Source organism: Miscanthus floridulus, chromosome 17, assembly GCF_019320115.1.
Source record: "Miscanthus floridulus cultivar M001 chromosome 17, ASM1932011v1, whole genome shotgun sequence".
NCBI lineage: Eukaryota > Viridiplantae > Streptophyta > Magnoliopsida > Poales > Poaceae > Miscanthus > Miscanthus floridulus.
The window spans coordinates 110,626,013-110,649,406 of NC_089596.1; the positions used below are offsets into that span (position 1 = coordinate 110,626,013).

Genomic DNA, 23,394 nt, shown 5'->3' on the forward strand with positions numbered 1-23,394 from the left:
AAGTATACAAAACTTTGCTTGAACAATATGAGAACTTTGATAATCTCAATGTTGAACTATCTACTAAAATTGAGCAACTTGAGGCTAGTGCAACAACAAATGCATGCACAATCAATGATGAGCAACTTGTAAAAAATAAAAAATTAAAAAAAAGTTAGCTAGCTCACAAGATGCTTATAAAAGTTTGCTTGCTAAAATGGAAATCATGTGCAAACATTGTGATGAGCTAACTAATAAAGTTGCTAATCTTGAAGCCGTTAGTACAACCCCCACCAAGGCATCCAAAAAGAAAAGTTCTATCTTTAACATGCCTAAAAAGGATGCCTCTACTTCTTGTAATGATTTATGTTTAGACTCATCTTTATGCAACCAAGTTTGTGTTGAGAAAGTTGTTATAGATACATGCACACAAGAGGTTGCAAAGGAGAATGAGCAACTCAAGCAAGAAGTAGCTCGCCTCACCAAGGACTTGACTCAAGTGAAAGGCAAGGCGAAGCAAGTCCAACTTCACCAAGATAACACCATCAAGGAAGTGAAGAAGCTTGATGAAGGACAAACCATGGTTTGCTACGTGTGCCACAAGAAAGGTCACAAGTCCTATGAGTGCAAGGTGAAGAATGGGGGAGGAGCAAAGAAGAAAGAGAAAAAGCAAACAAGCAAACTCTCCAACACCTACACCAACAAGGTGGACAAAAAGACCTCCACACCTTATCTCTTGAAGAAGAAGAAAAATGACAAGGTGGTGGCCATCAAGGTGAACAAGCAAGCCAACAATAGGGTCAAACGTTTTTGGGTGCCAAAGGAGATCATTTCCAACATGAAGAGCACCAAGAAGGTTTGGATCCCGAAAGGGAAGTGAGAAGTCTAATGGACTTCGGGGAATTTGGAGACTTGGTAAAGTATGGGTGCATTTTATGGGGTGCATCATGATGGACAAAATCATTGCCAAGTGGGTTAGTGAATACTATGGACCCAAATTCCCCTTCCCATATTAGGTAACTAGATTCAATTTGCTTCAAGTGATACTAGATTTAATTTCCTATAAGTAGCATCTTTAAGCATCTAGTTACTCTTCATGCCTAGGTATGCATTTGCATGCTTATATCTTTTGTCATGCATACACTAGGTATATCTTATGGTAGGCTTGCTCGGTTTCATTCTTATCTCTTGGAGCAATCCTACATGGTTTTAAATTGTTTAGAAGCTCGGCACATAGCTTGTCTTTCGATTGTTCATCTAATATGTGCTAAAGTCCAAATTATAGATAATTTCTCCCGAATATCGCCTTTGAAAATGACTCTCATATTCATGTGATGTCATCTTTCAAGTGGTATTTTTTATTCTAAAATCAATTTGCATGTTTCCTATAAGTATTCCATACTTGTGTGCACAAATTTAGAGGGAGGTTACTCTACAAGTTGGATGCTTTGAGACTAACACCTTTTCAAGCTTATCATGTGTGTAGTAGTCTCATTGCAAGGAAAATGGAGTCCCCGGAATTAAGCATCATACTTCAAATATCCACCACCTATTACAAGTGGTCAAAATCAAATTGGTTTCCACATGTGGTATTTCTAAACCGATATCATCATGTTGATTTCATTTTGATATTTATATGCTTTCTCCATACATTATATAGATTAAAATTCCCTTGAGCAATAATTTGTCAATTATGCATATGCTTTGCCTTCTACCATATGTATGCATATATTTAGGGGGAGCTTAATCTATATAATGTGAGAGTCAAATTTTGTGACCTATTCTACTCTACACACAAAGGATCATAAAGTTTGACCCTCCCTTGTGCTACTAATGTCTTCCTTTTCGCTGTTTGATTCCAAAGGGGGAGAATTTAGAGGACCAAAAGCAAGCATTATTTTATAGAACCAAAAGCTAGATCATAATAATCTACAAGTGGTAATGGTCTACAAGTGGTGTCTATAAGTGGTAATGGTCCAAGAAAGGGAGGATAGTGGATTATGGATTGCCTATGTAATGGGGAGAATTTGTAGGAAGCAAGGCTTAAATCCATAATGCCACATGGGGACATTTGCAAGGGCAAGATAAGTTTTTATGTAGTATCTTTTAATCTTACAAGTAGTATCTTTTAGCATCATATAACCTTGCCCCTTGCATCGCATCCTAGCAAGTAGATAGTTTTTAAATTCTAAATTTTTATTATTTGCTTGATTTGGTCGTGTTGACATCAATCACTAAAAAGGGGGAGATTGTAAGGAAAATGGACCCTAGGCCCATTTACTTTGGATTTTGGTGTTTGATGACCAACACAACCAAATTGGACTAATGAATTTGCAAGTGATTGTTTTGTAGTTCAATAGGGTGCAAGACGTGACTTGGACGAAGGCGACGTAGTGATCCAATGATCAACACCATAAGCAAGACCTTAGAAGCACAAGAGAAGATCCAAGATATCAAGCAAAGTCCAAGCATGAAGATAGGAACCAAGCCAGATGCAAGATCGTGAAGAAACAAGCTCACAGAGGTGATCGGACGCTGGCAGAAAGTGACCGGACGCTCCGATCAAGAGGCTCGGCAACAGCAGGCATGACCGAACACTAGCAACAAATCAACTGAACATAGGACTACAGTGTTTGATCAAGTACAGAAAGGTTCCAGAGCGACAAAATTGCGACCGGACATGTCCGATGGCATGTGACCGGACGCTGACAATGTCCGATCAGTTGATCGCAGCTCTAACAGTCGGGACAACCGGACGTGTCCGGTCAGGACATGATCAACATCCGGTCAGTAGCAGAAAAGCGAGATTTCATCCCCAACGGCTACTTTCTCAGCGAGGTATATAAATACAACCCCCAACTGGCTATTTGAAGGGTGTCGAGCTAAGGGAACATATCAAGGGTGTTGATACACCATTTTAGTGATCTCCACTTGCATAGTGCTTAGTGATTTATTAGGTGATTAGCATAGGTGCTTTGCAAAGTGCTTAGGTTGATTAGCCCACCGCTTATGCGTTTGCTCTAGGGTTAGGCCTAGTGTTTAGTGAGGTTTGCATATCTCTTATCACTCGGTACTTGCGCGCACCATTGTTGTACATCGTAGGAGCTTGTAGTCTTGCGAGAACACACCAACCGTGGTTGTGGTGTGGCCACCACCATGTACCGGTGGGAACAAGGACCACGGCGTTTCGGCCAAAAGCTTGATAGTGACGATGGCGGGGAGCATCCAGGAGAGGCTTGTCGGAAGGCACGTCAGAGACCCACTTGCGCGTGGGGAAGGCCCGATGCTATCCACAGAGTTACCCAACCGGGAGCTTGGCCCTTGCGGGGGATTCCTTGCGAGGGGCTCCAACAAGGACTAGGGGGGAGCTTGTGGGCTTCTCGATACCTCGGTAAAAATACCGAAGTCATCGATGGGAGTTTGCATATCTCTACCTTGCTCTTTAGCTTCCGCATTTATATTGATTGTGTTACTCCTTTTGCGGTAGAGATAGCAACACATTAGCAAAACAGTAGTTGCACATTTAGATAGTTTATCTTTTGCATTGGTTTTGCTAAGGTTAGAAAAAGAGGCCATAGTTTAGAGTTAGAATTTTAAGTTGCCTAATTCACCCCCTCCTACAACTTGGAAAAGAAGAAAGGGAAAAATAAAAAGCTCAAGGCAAACGTGAAACTTGATAGGAGCTTTTTGGTTTGGTGATCGAGACACTTAGCGAGTGTGATCATATTTAGGATCTATAGCCATACTATTAAGATGTGTGAAACTCGTCGTGAAATACGGCTATCAAAGTGCCACTAGATGTTCTAACTCATTGCATATGCATTTAGATTCTAGTGAGTGCTAACACCCTTGAAAATATTTATGAAAATATGCTAACACATATGCACAAGATGGTACACGTGATGGTTGGCACATTTGATCAAGGGTGGTGAAGTTGGAGAAGTGGAGGAGGCTTCCCAAGGTGACCGGACGCTACTTAGGTGGTGACCGAACTCGGAGGCCTGCATCTGGTCAGTAGTGCATGGTGTTGGGCGCTCTCTGCCTCTGACCGGACGCTGAGCAGTGTTTGTGACCTAACGCAATGGGGGGGGTCTCGTCATGCTGTGATGTACGCTGACGCAAGCACTGAGAAGGGGAAGAGAGGACCGAACTCAGCGTGGCATCCGATCGTTCTCGATCTGACACGTCCGATCAAGAAAAATTGGCTCTGGTACCTTACTGGAGTCGATCTGACGCTAGGTCATCATGGGGAGCAGCACGTCCGGTCTGGCCTTCATGGCTTAGGTGCGCGCATAAGCAGAGTGAGCACCGGCACTCTGATAGCCTAGAGAGGTGTGTCCGGTCTCACTTTAACAACAGGGTGCTGGTTCCTCGGCCGTTGGAGATCAACAAACGACGTTTGAAGCAAGGGACATGTGGTGTGAATCTAATGACCAGACGTTTGGCGTCACGCGTCCGGTCAAACCGACCGGTGCGTCCGGTCACTACGCAGTGAGTTGCAGTAAGAGCCCAACAACTCTATTTCATGGAGGCTTCTATTTAAGCCCCATGGCCAGCTCAAGCTCACCCTCTTGGCCTTTTGCATTGACATAGTGTAGTGTCAAGATGGCGGAATACAGGGGGTGAATAGTCCTTTCTAAAATTAATCGCACCGGCTAAATGAAACAATTGAGAAATTGAAACTATCGGTCTAGCCAAGACTATATCCCTCTATCTAAGTTCACGAGCACCTTGAAAAGATCCTAAATAAGCAACTAAGGTGTCGGACTAGCTAGAGCTCACCTAACCAATTTTAGGAGCAAGGTCACACAAACCTATGCCGCTAGTACTTCAAGCACTTGGGATCTCCTACACAACTAGTAAGCAAAAGCACAAAGCTCCTAAGCTCACTAGCGATGCGCAATAACAAGGCAACTCATGCCAATTTAGAAAGCGCAAATTACTTAGCTACACAAACTAAGCAATGTGACTAACAAGGTTACCAAAACCAAATTAGCCACGTAAGGGAGCTACTTCTATGCTACACAAGCAACAAGGTAACTAGCAAGCTACACAAGCTAACTAAGTACAAGAGCAACTACACAAGCACAATGTATATGAAAATAATTACAAGCTTGTGTAAAGGGGATGCAAATCAATGGGAAGACAAGGATGACATGGTGATTTTTTATCCCGAGGTTCATGTGCTTGCCAACACGCTAGTCCCTATTGTAGATCCTTTTTATGGCACTCGTCTCATTTCTCTTTGTTCCATAGCTAAAGTGGTGGTTTGGTTTGGGTTCGTATGTTCATACCAAACCATGGACAGGCACAACTCATATTCATTCTTTCCTGCAAAATGTTAGTGGATACATACCCGAGGGGATACAGCAAATTTGCATTACAGGTTGTTGTCCCTAAGTTTTGTAGTTTTCCTCTATGCTAATGAAAGGATAGTTTAGGATTGCTTTAGCATAGATTTTATTTATTAACAAATTTTATGTGTTGGCTGCATTCTAGCATGGTTCACGGCTAAGATAACTTGCAACAAAAGATAAGTGAATAAACCTTGATACTCATAGTTCTTCCTTCCATGAAGTATGAGCTGGATCTTTTTTGTGCAAAGTTATTGGAATTCATCATATGCCTTGCTTTATCTCTGGTGTGAATTTATCTCAGGACTTTCCCAATTTGAGTTTGAGAGTTTTCTGTAGGGGTTAGTCTAACAAAATAACCAGTATCTACTACAACAAGTTTTAGTTCAATAACCAAACTAAACTCCATGTATAATTTGATTAAGGAAGTCATTTTAACCTAAGCACCACGCTTAATTTAAAAAGCCTTTGAAAATAAGGTCATACACCTCTTAATTTAAACTAAGCACCATACTTACTTTAAAAGATGTATAAAGATACTTCCAAACCTAAACATACTATAGTAAACAAAAGGTAACATGAACGCATTATAGAGATTTATTCAAATAGAGATGAAAGAGCATGATCATGGTGAGAGATTTTTTAGATAAAAGATGCAAGTGGCATGAATGTATGCAAGCGACTAGATATGCCGTGGATTTGACATGAGAGAATTTAAACTAAACGGAGCGGATGCATGAATCATGTAAAGTAAACATGCAATGGTATGCAACAATTTAAAAGATAACTACTCATCAAGTTTAAAGTCCATGAGCAAGACTATCTCACCTTTCTTGATCATACTTACCATGACACACATGATGGAATTTGTGAGTAGTCAGCATCTGTTTCCATTACTTGAGATGTGATTTGAATTCTTGTGGTGTTGACCATTTCTCCAATCTACACAAGGTTAGAATAATATATATATATGTCTATACAAATCTGTGAGATGGCAGGGTTCTAATGCTGATGGATCTTGAATGTTCAGGCACCATGGAGTTCTTCAATGTTTCTTCTTTTCTTGTGAAAGCTTCTTGGAAGGTCGAAATGGCATCTATTGTCCTATCTTATTCCACAATTCAATAGAACATAGGTAATCCTACTAAAGCTAGTGGTATGTTAATGATCTAAATCTTTACGCCAGTTGTTTCCCCAGTAATGGCGCCAAAAATACTTGTTATTTATAAGTGCACTGAGAAGGGGAAGTGAGGACCGGACTTGGCATGGCGTCCGATCATGCTCGATCTGACGTGTTTGATCAAGAAAAATCGGCTATGGTACCTTACAAGAGTCGATCTGACGCTAGGTCACCGTGGGGAGCAACACGTCTGGTCCGGCCTTCAGGGCTCAGGCGCATGTGTAAGCAGAGTGAGCACCGACACTCAGATAGCCTAGAGAGGTGCGTCCGGTCTCACTTTAATAGCGGGGTGCTGGTTCCTCGGCCATTGGAGATCAACGAACGATGTTTGAAGCAAGGGACACATGGCGTGAATTTGTAGACCGAACGCTGGGCATCGTGCGTCTGGTCAGACCGACTGGTGCGTCCGGTCACTATGCAGTGAGTTGCAGTGAGAGCCTAATGGCTCTATTTTGTGGAGGCTTCTATTTAAGCCCCATGGCCGGCTCAAGCTCACTCTCTTGCCCTTTTGCATTGACATAGTGTAGGGTCGAGATGGTGGACTAGAGGGGGTGAATAGTCATTTCTAAAATTAATTGCACCGACTAAACGAAATAAATGCGGAATTGAAACTATCGGTCTAGCCAAGACTATACCCCTCTATCTAAGTTCACGAGCACCTTGAAAAGGTCCTAAACAAGCAACTAAGGTGTCGGGCTAGCTAGAGCTCACCTAACTAATTTTAGGAGCAAGGTCACACAAACATATGCCACTAGTACTTCAAGCACGGGAGAGCTCCTACACAACTAGTAAGCAAAAGCACAAAGCTCCTAAGCTCACTAGCGATGCGCAATAACAAGGCAACTGATGCCAATTTAGAAAGCGCAAATTACTTAGCTACACAAACTAAGCAATGTGACTAACAAGGTTACCAAAACCAAATTAGCCACGCAAGGGAGCTACTTCTATGCTACACAAGCAAGAAGGTAACTAGCAAGCTACACAAGCTAACTAAGTACAAGAGCAACTACACAAGCACAATGTATATGAAAATAATTACAAGCTTGTGTAAAGGGGATGCAAACCAACGGGAAGACAAGGATGACACGGTGATTTTTTTATCCTGAGGTTCACGTGCTTGCCAATACGCTAGTCCCTATGGTGTCGACCTCTCACTTGGTGGTTCGGTGGCTAACTGGCATCACCCGACAAGCCCGCACGTCGGGCACCACAAGAACCTACCCCGAAAGTGAGGGTAGCTCAATGACACGCTCAACTAGAGTTGCTCTTTGTGATCCCCATGGGGTGAGCACAATCCCCCTTACAAATCCTCCTCGGGAGCACCGCACAATCTTCTCGCTTGCTTCAATGGAGTCACAAGACTCCATGTCGTCTAGGAGGTGGCAACCTCCAAGAGTAACAAGCATCACCGGCTTGCAACTTGATCACCTAGTGCCACTCGATGCAACCTCACGATACAATCGTACTAGAATTGCTCACTCACTCGATCGGCTGAACACTATTAAGCATAAGTGAGTTAGAGGGCTCCCAAGCACACCTACACAAACCACCAAGGCTCAAGGGTGCTCAGCAACTGGCCAAAGGCCAGCCAACACTTCTATTTATAACCCCACAACTCAAAAGAGCCATTACCCCTTCACTGGGCGAAGCCCATAGTGACCAAACATGCCGATGGTGATGACCGGATGCGCCAGGCCCTGCGTCCAATCACTCCTGGCCATCCACGTGGCCTCGCCGTTCAACCGCGCCCGTCAATCACCAATGATCACTGACACCGCCTTAATGGTCAAGCAATGACCAGACTTACTAGGCCATGACCAAACGCACCCATGATGCATCAGGTCCCACGCACGCACTTGCCACCAAACCGATGACTGGACGCGCCACTGCCAGCGTCTGGTCGTTTCTAGATAGCTCCCAAGGAGGCTGAAACATGATTGGACGTGTCAGGTTGAACACGATCAGAAGCAGCACCTGAGTCCAGTCCTTCACCGCCTGCCATGTGTCACTGCCGCTCCTCATGCCAAGACCTTAGTGTATGTCACGACTGACCAGAAGCGGTCCCTGCATGTCAGGTCACTTCATCGCTTAGTGTTCGGTCACTTGATCAAGACCGCGCCTTCTCTAGAATACATGACCGGACGCACAGGTCCTACCAAGGCCTATGTCTGGTGACCTCCAGTGACCTCTTTTTACCTCCTTTTCTTCACCGAGTTGATCCACATTAACTCTAACTCCTCCATTGCAAATGTGCCAACACCACCAAGTGTTCACCAACTTGTGTATGTGTGTTAGCTTTTCACAAACATTTTTAAGGAGTTAACCACTCAATTCACCGTGCCACTCGATCCTAGCAACATCACAAAGTTAGATCGCTCAAGTGGCACTAGATAACTATAGGTATTTATAAATGTAAATAGAATATAAAGGATTCCACAAGCGCACAGAATACAATTGTAGCATTTTACCTAGAGTATTCCAGGTATCGTTATTTATATTTACCACAGGAAAACAAAGGAGCAAAGACTCTTATTGAGTAATAAAAGAATATCTATCAGTCAACATACCAGCCGAGCTAGAGCAAGTGGTAGAGGTAATGATAGGAATTAAGCATAATAACACTCAGAGGATAGATTACTAAGATAATGTAAACTAGTTAACTCGGGAGAACAACGGGTGAGGTAGATTCCTGTGGCATTCTTATTACATGGTCAAAGTATATATACACCAATCTATAGCTAAGACTAACTCTACTCTTGTGCACTTTAGGACGCCGCTTAGACGGTACAACACTTCTAAAAGGTAACTCTACTAACATGGCTATGGTCCAACAATTTAAGAACCTGCTTAATTCGGAGTGGACTACAAAGGATAGACGGGGTGGTCACCTCTCGCTGCTACCACCCAACCAGGGAACAGGGTGTACTCATAGGTAGAGCATTGTATAAGCACCATGCTTACACAAGACTCGGCTACTTAGCCTAAACGGTAAACTAGCAAGCTAAGCGCTCTATGAACCCGCACACAAAAGTAATGACCACCTTAACTAAGGAAGATATATACTCAAAGTAAGCATAGCCATGTAGATAAGAATTGATAATAAGTCTTACAAGATGTAGAAGTGAAGATACAAGGCTTTGTCGAGCCTCCAAGACTAGATCTAGAACTTGAGCATGAGCTCAACTTGACCCTCACTCCCGAGCTACTAATCTACTACATTGGAGAGCTCTAGACCTAATCTCTCTGGTGTATGTTAATCTGAAGGAGAGATATGAATTAGGGTTTCCAAGATGGCTCTAGGGAGGGGGTACAGGGCTGTATATATAGGGGGTAGCGTCAATTCTAGACCCTTGGATCAAACCAACTTGAATAAACGGCGTAGATGCAATCTAGGAGGTGGTGGAGAATTGACGTTCAAAGGAGAGCATGACATGTGGGTCCCTTGGGCTGGTCGATTGCAGGTGGGGCTGACCGGCCCCACATGTTAGCCCCTCGAGGTCTGCTTTTGGTGGGTTGCCTTCTAGAGTGTTCTAGAGTCTTCCCACATCGGTTTCGTTGCGGATAAATATGATTTGCTTTGACGAATAGGTCCTCCTTGATGGTTTTCTGGATAAATCCTCCTACAAACATAGATTCATCAAAACTCATGGAATTTATTAGTTTAAACCCCTAGACCTATGTTTGGTGATGAAATTTAGCATATATGCAGGATATGTTGATGGTTTATGATTGATGTTAACGACCGTCAACAATGACCGATACGCAAACAAGTTTGCGCCTCTTTATAGTACGTCCATCTGTCCTAAACCCAGTCATCAACTTCTCTACACATCTATGACTGGTGAAATGAAATGCCCTATAAATATATCGTTGCCTTGCGCATTCCATTCCATCTCCTCCAATGTCAATGCAACACATGCACCAACATGATCAATAATGATATGATCCACTCCATATCATTACATGACCATCTTGGTTCATCGATCTTGACTTCACTTGCTCTTCACCGTTGCTTTAGTCCATCGGCGGCAAGTCATCACTTAACTTTCTCTTCACACTTGTAACCGATCCATCAAGTCAAGCCTTGTCTTGATCTTCTCCACCTTGGTCACATGACTCAATGTCATGTTTCATATGCAATGAGCTCCTTTATCACATGTGTGAGCCTTACAACAAATCCAAGTCATTTTACCTCCATGGCATAGGTTGCTCACACATGATGTACTTGTGGACTAATCACATGTGTATCGCACTCAAACACATATTAGTCCACATAAGGTTGTCACTCAATTATCAAAACCAAACAAGAACCTTTCACATAGCAACCTTATGAGCTTAGCCAAAGCCCTCCTACTCATCTTCATTATTGATACATCATCTTTGTGAGATTGGGAGTGAATCCAAGTGTATTGCTTGAGTGATTGCATCTAGAGACACTTGGTGATTGTGTTTCGCTATGGGTTTTGCTTGTTACTCTTGGTGGTTGCCACCACCTAGACGGCTTGGTGCAGCGAGGATCATCGAGCGGAGGAAGGTGCTTGTCTTTGGCTCTGATCGTAGTGATTATGAGGGGTTCTTGACCTTTCTCCAGCAGAGAGCCAAAATGTACTCTAATAGATTGCTCATAGCTTGTGTGATCCTTATCTTATGTTGGTTGTGCGGCACCTGATTGCGGGTTTGGTGTGTGATGCCAATTAGCGTGTGAACCTCTAAGTGAGTGAATCGCCACAACGGGGACTAGCTTGCTGGCAAGCAAGTCAACCTCGGTGAAAAATCATTGTGGCATCTTGTTCCCGAGGATTTCTTAGTATTCATTGTGATTGATTGACTTCATCTTGTGATTGGCTCATTCCACGACACGGCGGTATAACTCACTATCCATTTCGTGTATTTACATTCTTAGTGTGGCTAAGTTATTTAGTGTAATTAGTTTTGAGAGCCAGCTTATGTCGTGTCTAGTGGTTAGTGAGGCTTTTTAGTTAGTCTTTGAGAGCTCACTAACTTAGTGTAGTGACATAGCTTTTGTGTGCTTGAAGACTATAGAAACTATAATTGTGGTAGGTGACTTATATTTTTAGTAGGCTAGTACAACATTCGCTTTGCCTTATATTTGTCTAACCGCTTTGCTTAGTGTTATTATAAAAAATTTTATAGGCCATTCACCCCTAACGTTTCAGCTGCCAAGAAAGAAGCAGCGAGAAGGGAAGCAACACGGCAGTAGGCAGCGTCTGTCGCTTGGGTCCCAGCGCAGCCGAGCCGTACAACCAAGCTTGCGGCCGTGGGCGCGGTGTAGGGCGGGGGCTGTTGAGGACCGGCCGTTTGGATGGGATCCTCACGCCGGTGGCCAATTATTTTTTCCCTGCGCTTGTAGCTTCCCACCTACGCTCGTCCATCCACCTGCCCGTCCTCCTTATTTTATTTTGCGCTCACCGCACTGCGTGCTCCCGTCCACTGGCGCACGGCCCACCTCGACCCCACATCAGATCATGCACCGTGTCTGCTCATGCATGGCCAGCGTTGCTCTCAGTATTTGCATGCAGTGAATTTATATGGACTAAAAAAAGTCATAACTGCTAAACCAAACATTCAAACTAAAATCCGATTATACCATCGTGTTTCACACAATATCATTCAAAACAAGATCACACATGGATATATTTGGATAAAATTTTATTGACGAACATTTATCTTATGAAGATGGAACATTTTCGTCTATTGAGCAGGGCCAATGTTTTAGATTCAGAGAACAATGTTCCGTCTTCGTAGGAAAAATATTCACGGTTTAGAAGAGCAGTATTCTAGTTATAGGTCCATACAATTGGTACTATAATATGCATAAAAATAAAAATAATAATAACAGAAATGATGAAATATATAGAAAACAGTAAATAAATGAATAAATACATAACATAAATAAAAGATGATAAAAATCTAGAGCAAAGAATAAGAAAAAAAATAAAAACACATAATAGAGAAAAATTTAAAAGAACACCACATGGATACTTTTCAACATCCTAAAATATATCATAGAACATCACATGTATACTAGGTGAACACCACTAAATGCATCATAGAACATCGCCTAGATATTACGTGCACATCACTAAATACATCATAGAACATCACATGTATACTAAGTGAACATCATGAAAAACATCAATAAATACATCCAATGAACATCACATGTATACTATACGAAAAACATAAAAAACATCATAGAACATTACATGTATACCACGTGAACATAAAAAAAATCATAGAACATCACATATATAACATGTGAACATCACAAAAAAAATCTAAAACATCGCATGTATACTACATGAACATCACAAAAAATATCACAGAACATGACATTATATACCACGTGAACATCGAAAAAAAAACATCATAGAACATCACTCTATATTATATGAACATAGCATCTCATCGAATATAGAAAAATAAAAAACATGAAAAATAATTAAGTAATATAAAATAGAAAAATGAAAATAAAAAATCTATAGAAAACATAAAGACAAACGAGAAAAAAATAAATAAAAAAGAAACAAAAGAAAAAAAGGAAAAAAAAATAAAAAGAACATCGCTGCTATGTAGCCGGGAAATCAAGGAAAAACACATGACCACAATGACCACAGTGATGAGAATAAATAGACGCAAGGAAAAACAATAAAAAAGAAATGAAAAGTAAAGATAAAAATAAATAAGAAAAGAATAAGAAAAGGAAAGGAAATAAGAATGAAAACATAGAGAACTAAAAAGAAAAGAAAAAGAAAGAAATAGAAGCAAGGAAATAAAACAAAAAAAGAAAGGAAATGATACAAATAAAAAGGAGAATAAATAGAAGCAAGGAAAAACAATCAAAAGAAATCAAAAGAAAAAATAAAAGGTAAAAATAAATAAGAAAATAATAAGAAAGGAAAGGAAATAAAATAAAATAAAATAAGAATAAAAACATAGAAAACTAAAAAGAAAAGAAAAAGGAAGAATAAATAGAAACAAGAAAATAAAACAATAAAAATAAAACAAAAGAAAAAAGAAAGGAAAGGAAAAACAGATAAGAAAAAGAATATGAAAAGGAAAAGAAAACGTTCCGTACCTATGTCCGCGCACTGCCTCCCGCGCCCACCGTTCCAGCATGCGTGCACTGTTCCTGTGCGCACTGTTCGGCGGACGGCTCTGATCCGGCCGTTGGGATCTGATGATTTCTAGTGTAGGGTGGCTACCAGGGAAGGCCTCGACACCACCGCCGTTTCTAGCCACCTGCAGCGTCACCATCCTCACCGAGCACTGGCTGGGCGCCGTCGCTGGGCGGTCGGAACTAGCTGGGCGCCGTCGCCCAGGACGCATGCCCCCTAGCAGGGACTCTGCACGAGCTCCTCCCCTCCCCTCCTCTCGCTGCGAGGTGATGTCCGAAGGTTGAAGAAGAAACTGACATGCAAGACCCACACGTCATCGAGTAGAGAGAAACAGCAAGGGGGTAAATATGTCTTTTCCCGTGCCGAGTTAAGGCTCCTAGTGTCGCTGCTACGCTGGCTTGCGTGACGTGTCACATCAGTAAAAATAGCAAAAACGCACGAGTTCCACTGTTTGTGATGGTATATCTGTGTGGACGTACGTACAAAGCGGTGCCTTACCTCGGTCCGGCCGCCTACAACTGCAACCCATCACCCGGCGGGGTAACGCCCGAAAAGGGCCCTTGTCGTCATGCGCGCCGGCTCTCCGCGCGCCCGTGCGAGCGGGTCCGCGTCAGCGGCTCAGAAAGCCGTGCGCTGCTGGTAGGTAGAGGTGGCTACTCGCCGCGGCGCGCCGCGCAATCGAGGAATGGGGTTGAAACCTTAGCCTGGGCACTTTTTCACCGAAAACCGAACACCGAACCGAAATCGAACCGAATAGTCGGTAGTTCGGTTTTTCGGTTCGGTTTCGGTTTCCAGTTCTGTGAAGTTCGGTGTTCGGTGTTCGGTTTCGGTTCTATGCAATACCGAACCGAACCCTGTTTTTTTCCTGTTGTTTATTAAATCTGATGGAGTACTGTGGTTTATTATCAAGAATAAACTGCAAATTTGTAATATTTAATTTGAGCTTCGAATTGTTAAGTTTGTAACAGTCTTGAGTCTTCAAATAATATACTGTGTTGTGCTGTGCTGTCAGTTCTAAATCCTATCTGATGTTTTCTTGCACGGTTTATTTGGTTTTAACCGAAAAACCGAACTAAAAAATCGAACCGAAATTGGTCGGTTTTTTGAATTTTAGCAAACCGATCGGGGTCATTTTCTAGAAACCGAAATTTTGGAAAACCGAACCGAACCGTCGGTTAAAACCGAACGCCCGGCTGAGTGAAACCTTGCGCTCGTCGTCAGCCGTCACGGGCTGCCTGGTCTGCTGCCCCTGCCTGCGTGCGCTGTGCAGTGCAGGTCGGCGGCCCGAGTAATGGCTTGGGTTTGCGTGACGTGAGTGTTAGTTCTGTGACGGTGAAGGACCGAACTGGGCTTCAACAAACCCCGTTCATGCCGTCCGTGCACAACGAAGTCACTGCGAGCGACAACCCGGGGTATTGTAGTATCTGCGACAAAAACAGTGCACCTAGAAAACGCAGGAGCAGATTGTCTATGTCATAAAAAATCCTCACTGACATGACCCCTCTCCTCTGACCCAGAGTGCCGCCGTCCGCCGCCACGAATGGACGGTGGCGGCGCGCACGATGAACAACAGCCAAACCGGGCCAAATCTGGCGAGGCGTCCTTGACGAAGTGTTTAAAAAAATCATGACTTCCACGCTCTAGCAGTCGTCTGCCTTGTTAGTGCCCATCGCCAGAATCCCATCTGTGAACTCGCCTTGGGCTGTTGGCAACTTGGCACCGATCAAGAGGAAAAGGAGAAAGCATCCCCTTGTATAATCTGCTCCATCCAATTGGCCACACATCCCATCTGCCACTTTGATAAGACCGCAGCACGCATGTCTCTCCCGTAATAATGGTATCATGGTTTATACCAGTGTTTATTTTATACTAACAAAAGAAATACAGTCAAATTTGCCCATGGTTCAGCACCAGTATTTTACTGCCACTAGCCCACTACCACTACAGGGGGGTTGCCTGGTTTTGGACGCGTCGCGCGTGGCGTGACATGCCTTTTGCCCACAGCTGCAAGGCAAATCGGCGTTGGCCTCTATTTTTTTTTTCAGTGATCTCGTCTTTGCGGGAATTGATTGGTGACCAGGAGGACCACGGAATCAGGCGGGCTGACAGGTGACAGGCGCCGGCGTGCTGCGCTGGTCCACGAACGCAAGCGAATTTTAATCAGCTCAACAGTCATCATAAATGGACTTGGTTGAGATGGGGAAACGAAATGTTAGCGACCACAGTCTCGTCCAGGCGTGTCACCTGCACGCACCTACTGACTGACCATCAGATGGAGTATTGGAGAGAGCGAATGAGTAGGTCTTGTTGACATGAGTAGACCCGAGAAACCTTCAGACTGTTTGCGTTTGATGGATTCCTCCCAAGCGGCGGAACTAGAAATTATACATAGAGAGCGGTCAAGAGATCCGAATTAGTCACCGTTACAGCTGCTCTTATTTTCTTCAATTTATTCTAGCATTTGACAATTTTAACAATGTTTATTTGTCCCATGGTAGGCAACTGTGACGGCATATGGTGACTCATGAATCTCGAAACCTACCAGCTTAGTATTTCGAAAGCGCTCACAGTAGGTATAATGTGCGTATGTTTATAGAGGTGAGCGTCCGAGTCTATAGTGTGTGCTTTTGAGTAAAAAAATAACACGTTAAGTACATGTTCAGTAAAATATAAAATATAATAAAAGATGAGTACATATGTAATAAAACCTAAATTTCATTAAACGTATTCTATCTCTACTATAATGGACCCGTCAAAATTATACTAGGTCTTCCCACGAAAACGTCCCCCGCTGAGAGCCTCTGACCATCCCGTCGTTCCGTATCTGGACGGTGGGTGTTGTACCCGTTGCCGCCGTCGTGCGGTATTGTCTTGTTCATGCGGTATGGTGCTGGGTTGGCTTCTGACTGGACCGAGGTGATCGCCGTCACATCGGTCCTTGCGAGGTCAGTGTGGCGTGCTTGCCTTCGTCAGATCGGGCACGTCACGTGGGGCTCGACCTTTCCCTGTCTCTGCTAGGGGTCGTGACAGGAAAGAGGTTGCATACTCGAGCATCACGCGGCTAATGCTGGAAAAAGGGATCGTGATCGCCCCCGGCCTTAGCGTTCGGCCTGCTCTGCTCGGCTTTTGCTGAGCCTCAGTCATTCGGGGCTTTGCTAGCTGCTGCGTTGCGAACCATACGGCCCGCTAGCTAATTAGTGCCCTGACACACCCGGGGCTATGACCCGACAAGACTGGTCTATAATTATAATTAGATTAATAATAACGCTGCAGTGCAGCTACCGCAGCCGGCTAACCCACAGCACGACGTGTACTGGGCCAACCAGGCAAGGTCGCAAGGTTCAGCGAACAATCATCCCGTCGGCTAAAACGGGGGAACAACCCCGTCAATACCCAAGGTCACGGTGCGCAGCAGGCAACCAGCCCGCAGGCCGCAGCGGCTTCTCTCCCGAATTAAAATACCCTCCCTCTCCCAGCTCGACCCCACCGCGGCCCCCGCGTCCACGTGCGCGGTACACGCGGAAACTACAACGCGCACCGCCCCGAGCCGAGGCCCCCTTTTTGTACCCCTCGCCACCCGGCCGCATTCCCCTCTCCACGCTGCCAGCTCCGAGTCCGAAGAGGGAGGAGGAGGCCGCCAGTTGCCACTGCCGCGCCGCTCCCGCCTCCCTCTCTCCCTCCACCCGCCGAACTCGACGCCACCATGATCTCCGCGCGCACCGCCGCGTCCCCCGCCTCCCCGGTACGTTCCACGAGCGGCCTAGCCACCCTTCTACTACACCTTCCCTCCGCTAGTGATTCCCGGTGCTCCGCGCGCCGGGCATCGCAATTGCGGGCTACTCTCCTCGTCCAGCCAGTCAAAGTTGCCACCACCTGACCAGTTGAGCTTGTGTGTGCGTGTGTGTCTGTTTATTCTCCGCAGTGGAAGCGGGGAGGACGAAGCGAGGGCGGCGGCGGCAGCTGCGACGGATGCCGGACCTACAGGAATACCTTGCGGAGGAGCGCCGCGGCGGTGAAGGTGCGCGCCGTGCCGCCGAGGCGGGTGGGGGCGGTTGCGATGGGCTCCGCCGCGGAGACGGAGAAGGAGAAGGAGAAGGAGAAGGAGAAGGAGCAGGAGGAGGTGGAGGCGACCGCGGCCGGCGTCGTCGTCGAGGACCACTACGGCGAGGACGGGGCCGCCGAGGAGGTGCCCATCATGCCCTGGGCCTTCTCCGTCGCAAGGTGAGCCGGCGAGTCGCGGCAGGGGTGTGAATTCGGGAATTAAATTGGATCTGGGTGGGTGGGCTGGCGGAGGTCTCGATGCGCCGCCGATCTGGGTTTTGTTTTGTGCTGGTTTGCTTCGTCCGGGGTTGGTACGCGGTTTCGTCCGCGTGATGCTGACGTGTCTAGGAGCCTAGATGCTTGGGGCTCTGGCTGTCTAGCTCTACCATATACATACTGGTTCTAATTCTACTACTGCTTGCTTGCGTCTAGTCAAATCTAATTGCTTGTTCTTATAAAAAAAAAACTAATTGCCTGTTCTATTATTAGTGCACGCGTGCATGACTAGCTGCACCGAAGGCAACTTTACCATTTAATTTGCCTTTTATTTTTAGTTTCATTTCAATAATAATTTATCGAAACGTGCTTCAGCTTAACTAAGAAGCTCCCGCCTGATATGGCCTAGATTTGTTAAATCACCATATGTCACATGGGAGTTTCTAGCAAGTTTCATTTTCGGAATGTTTTTTTGGCGGTGTTGTAGAATTCTGAATTCGGAATGTTTTTTTGGCGGTGTTGTGGAATTCCGAACGGAATGTTTATATTTTTTTTGGCGTTGTTGTAGAATTCTGAATCGGGTTGGTGTCACAAATGAACTCATGCTGAGTTAGGTCCAGAGTTGTTGAGCAAAGCCAGGAATTGTCTGCTTTGCTTTGGGGTTTTCCTGTTTCATGCAAGTATATTCTAAGCTGGCCCACAGCGATATGAATTTGTCTGGTTTCTGCCGCTACCCCTTCGACAGTGAAATATGATGGAAATTGATACTAAGTTGCAACCATATTATGGTAATATATTACCAAATCAAATTTGTCACGTAATCTACTGTGAATGATGCATCAATATGACCATGTCACCCAAAGAAAGGAAAAATATCTGGGCTCTAGAATGTTCACTGCTGGATGCAAAGCCTTTCTTTGAATCTACGACCATAATTCTTTCCAATAAATAAGTTTCCTTTACTTGGTTGAAAAATATGCTGACGTGTCTTATTTCTACATCAGCGGTTACACCCTCTTGAGGGATCCACACCACAACAAGGGTCTTGCTTTCACGGAGAAGGAGAGGGATGCACACCACTTGCGTGGGCTGCTTCCTCCTGCAGTTGTGTCTCAGGAACTCCAAGTATGGAGCACAATACTGGCTAGAACAGTATCTGTTGTTATGCTGACCTTTCTTTTTTCTTTTTATACTGAAGATCACTTTAATGTATATGTAGGTTAAGAAGATCATGCACAACCTGCGGCAGTACCAGGTCCCTTTGCAGCGCTATATGGCCATGATGGACCTTCAGGTAACCCCAGTTTATCCTTTCTACTCTTATATGAAAGCTTGAGACGGCCAGCATAATTGATATGAGATGTTCAGTTAGAATGAATGGTTGGTTGCATCATTGGGCTTAACACCTCCTGTTTTCAGGAGAGGAACGAAAGGCTTTTCTACAAGCTTTTAATTGATAATGTAGAGGAGCTGCTTCCTGTGGTTTACACACCAACTGTAGGTGAGGCCTGCCAGAAGTATGGATCCATCTTTCGACAACCACAGGGTCTGTATGTCAGCCTGAGGGACAAGTATGTGTGCCTATATTTGCTTGAACTTTACAATAATATATAGCTGTCTACCATCTACCTATTTGATCTGGACTGACCGCGAGGTGCATTCCAGGGGGAAGGTCCTAGAAGTTCTAAGGAACTGGCCACATAGGAACATTGAAGTTATCTGTGTTACTGATGGTGAGCGAATCTTGGGACTTGGAGATTTGGGTTCTCAGGTATGATTGTCTCATTAGTTGCTTATTACTTGAGGACCTTTGCTTATATTATACTGAATCCTTCTATAGGGAATGGGAATTCCTGTAGGCAAACTTGCTCTATACACTGCTCTTGGAGGAGTTCGTCCATCAGCTGTAAGCGATCATATCTTTTCTGTCCCCTTTTTGGTTGCATCTCTTGTAATGGTCCTGTATGTTTGGTACCAACAAACAACAAGTTATCTCAATTGGTGAATTCTAAATTACGTTGCAGTGTTTGCCTATCACAATTGATGTTGGCACAAATAATGAGAAACTGCTTAATGATGAGTTCTACATTGGACTCCGGCAAAAACGTGCAACTGGCGAGGTATGTAGTTGTGTCGAGATTGCTGGGAGTTAGGAATTGGCAAAATATGTGACACTTGAGATCTTATCTGTGCATTTTCCTTAATGGCAGGAGTATCATGAGCTTATTGAAGAGTTCATGGCTGCTGTTAAGCAAATCTACGGTGAGAAAGTCCTCATTCAGGTGAGTTGGACTCAACATTGTACTTTTGCTATGCCGGATCAATTTACTCTTTATCGCAAAATGTAACGCTGTATACTTTGGACAGTTCGAGGACTTCGCCAACCATAATGCTTTTGATTTGCTTTCCAAATATAGGAAGAGCCATCTTGTTTTCAATGATGATATCCAGGTAAATGGAACCACCCATGGTGTTTTTATTTTTACTGATACCAGGGGGCAACCTTAATTAATTGAGATCATTATCCTTCAGTTTATTGCCTTTTGTGATTGGTACCGATTTGGAAATATGAATGTTTGCAGGGCACAGCATCAGTGGTCCTTGCAGGTGTGTTAGCAGCACTCAATGTGGTTGGTGGGACCCTGGCAGAGCACACTTATTTATTCCTTGGTGCTGGGGAGGTTAGTTAGAACATCTCTTGGCAAACTGTTATTTTTTTTGTCACCCAACTGTCGAAGCATACTATGTACTAGTATCTTTTGAAATGGGATTGTGACCGTTAGTAAGATTCTTGTCAAGGAAAGTAGACCGATCGATAAGATTCTGATAATGTATTTGATTTCAGGCTGGAACTGGTATTGCAGAACTCATTGCTCTTGAGATTTCAAAACAGGTAACTAGCTACATACTTTTAGTATCTGAATGTGTGGTAGGTTTCTTTTGTCCTAGTTCTTACTCTAACATGTACTGGTCGGATCGATTTATAGACGAAGGCTCCAATTGAAGAGTGCCGCAAGAAGGTTTGGCTGGTGGACTCAAAGGTGTGTAACCAAAGGAAAATGCACTGTTGCTAGTACAATGTTTGCTCACCTGTTTATCTGACATCCTAACACGATATTTTGTATACAGGGTTTGATTGTTGACTCTCGGAAAAACTCCCTTCAGTCATTCAAAAAACCTTGGGCACATGAGCATGAGCCCTTGACAACCTTGTATGATGCTGTTCAGGTAGTCATGCTCATGTGCATTTAATATTGTACTTCAGTTCATTAGCAGCTGCTGCCTTCACTTAAAGCTGTCCTGTTTGTGCTGTTTTCAAAGAAAAGAATTTACTAACCTTTCGTCATATCCTCCAGTCCATCAAACCTACAGTTCTGATTGGGACATCTGGAGTTGGAAGAACATTCACAAAAGAAGTTGTTGAGGCCATGGCTTCCTTCAATGAGGTAATTTTTTTTCTTTCTTCTGACATTGTTTGGTGGTATATTGTGAGGATGGAAAGCTAACCTCTGATTTTGCTAATTATAAATGCAGAGGCCTATCATCTTTTCACTGTCAAATCCAACCTCACATTCTGAATGTACTGCTGAAGAAGCATATAACTGGACTCAGGTGAACCGTCTAATCATCTCTTGCAGAGTTTGATCTACAAATTGGTCCACTTGAGTAAAAACATTTGGCATTTTTTGCACTGTCTGGCTACCATTTTGAATGTAGCCATCACTAGAACCTGTGCTCAGTTTCCTGTTTATTAAAATGTGATCTAATTGGACAAAAAAAAAGGAAGTGGCTGATTTCTAGAAAGAAACTTGTGGGGTCTGTACTCTGTAGTTTGCAACTCATATCTCTTTATTTGCACTCTATGTTCAGGGTCGTGCAATATTTGCCAGTGGCAGTCCATTTGACCCTGTGGAGTACGATGGGAAGATTTTTGTACCTGGGCAGGTAGAACTTGTTTTTAATATTAAATCCTACTAGGCAATGCAATCTTGCTGGTGTAAACACCCGCAAAACATAAGTTGTTTATTGCTAACTCAACTGTGCTATTTACAACAGGCGAACAATGCCTACATTTTCCCTGGATTCGGCCTCGGTCTTGTTATTTCTGGAGCCATCCGTGTCCACGAGGACATGCTTCTTGCCGCCTGTAAGTAGCTCCAAACGGAAACTGTTGGGCATAAAAAATCGTTTTTCATACCTTGATGAGACTACGGACTAATCTCATGTTTCATCCATTCAAACAGCGGAAGCACTAGCTGCTCAGGCCACGCAGGAGAACTTTGACAAGGGATCGATCTTCCCACCCTTCACCAACATTAGAAAGATCTCTGCGCACATTGCTGCAGCCGTGGCTGCAAAAGCTTATGAACTTGGTACACGTCCTCTGTTTTGCTTTGCAGACACCATTCCACATCTTGATCTTGGCATTCACCACCAAGTCTCATACATGCCTGATCTGACATCATCAACTTCCCTCTGCAGGTTTGGCGACACGTCTGCCTCCCCCCAGAGACCTGGTGAAATATGCAGAGAGCTGCATGTACACTCCTGTCTACCGTAACTACCGGTAGTGCTGCTGGGATCAATTTTGCAGTAATAAAATCTATCAACGCAGATGATACTGCAATGTTGTAGTTATTGTTGTTTGTTGTCCCTGCTGCTAAACTACCCTTGCTGCTGGTGGACACTGTACCTGTCTATGCATATATGATATGTTGTAACCTTATGAAAGGAAACAATCTTGTGTGACAATGTTTGTTATTCTTTCGCTCGCGTATGATGATCTGTTAAAGTGGCTGAAAGAGATATCGCTGTGAAAACAAATTAAGATGGCCAAATTTAAGGAAACCGAAGAATTCTGCAAGTTAGCTCAAAGCCTGAGCCTGCAGCAGTCAGCACAAACGAATTGTTACAAGTGATCTTTCTGGTTAATGGTTATATGCTGCAAGCGAAGCCTGAGATAAGAAAAACAAAATCTACTCATGTTAATCTCAGTGAAGAGTTTCATGACACAATTATTAAGATTACCACATCTACTTTTATGTTGCTAACTGTGATAGGGGATCAAAGTCTATGAAATTCTCTCTCTATCTCTTTTCATAAATAAGCTGTCAAGCCAACTTGTTGAGTGTCATTGTATTAAATGAGTTGGGCCAGGCCAAAAAATCAGGCCTCGCGCTGGGCTACCGGGCTGCGAGCTGCATGCTCATGTATAGTTGGGGATAGGGCAAATCAAATAGCAAAGCATGTAAAATTCTCTTTCACGAAAATGAGAAGATCTTGATTGACAACAAAATACTCAATCAACCACCTTTAGTACACATCCTGTAAATCTTATAGATTAAGGAGTTTGGAAGGAAAAAAAATGGTCGTACAAAGAGTGGCAGAGCCAAAGCCATAGGCACCAGTTGAGCATACGACTGCAAAGGGTACGGGTTGGGGCAACCCTTTAGCTGCCTCGCTGTAATCAGTGTTAGGATCAGGG

The 23,394-nt window shown here is 43.9% G+C and overlaps 1 protein-coding gene across 1 annotated transcript; it reads left to right on the top strand.

Annotated features, from left to right (window-relative positions):
• Positions 1-17,226: 17,226 nt before the first annotated feature.
• On the top strand, positions 17,227-22,686 carry LOC136516797 (NADP-dependent malic enzyme, chloroplastic-like). Its single transcript, XM_066510276.1, has 20 exons — positions 17,227-17,394; positions 17,575-17,873; positions 18,914-19,034; positions 19,129-19,203; positions 19,329-19,480; positions 19,575-19,680; positions 19,750-19,815; positions 19,934-20,029; positions 20,120-20,191; positions 20,277-20,360; positions 20,492-20,590; positions 20,755-20,802; positions 20,897-20,950; positions 21,039-21,137; positions 21,266-21,355; positions 21,444-21,521; positions 21,780-21,854; positions 21,966-22,056; positions 22,154-22,282; positions 22,392-22,686. Exons 1-20 carry the CDS (start codon positions 17,356-17,358, stop codon positions 22,478-22,480), a joined length of 1,962 nt encoding a protein of 653 aa, XP_066366373.1. The 5' UTR covers positions 17,227-17,355; the 3' UTR covers positions 22,481-22,686.
• Positions 22,687-23,394: the final 708 nt, after the last annotated feature.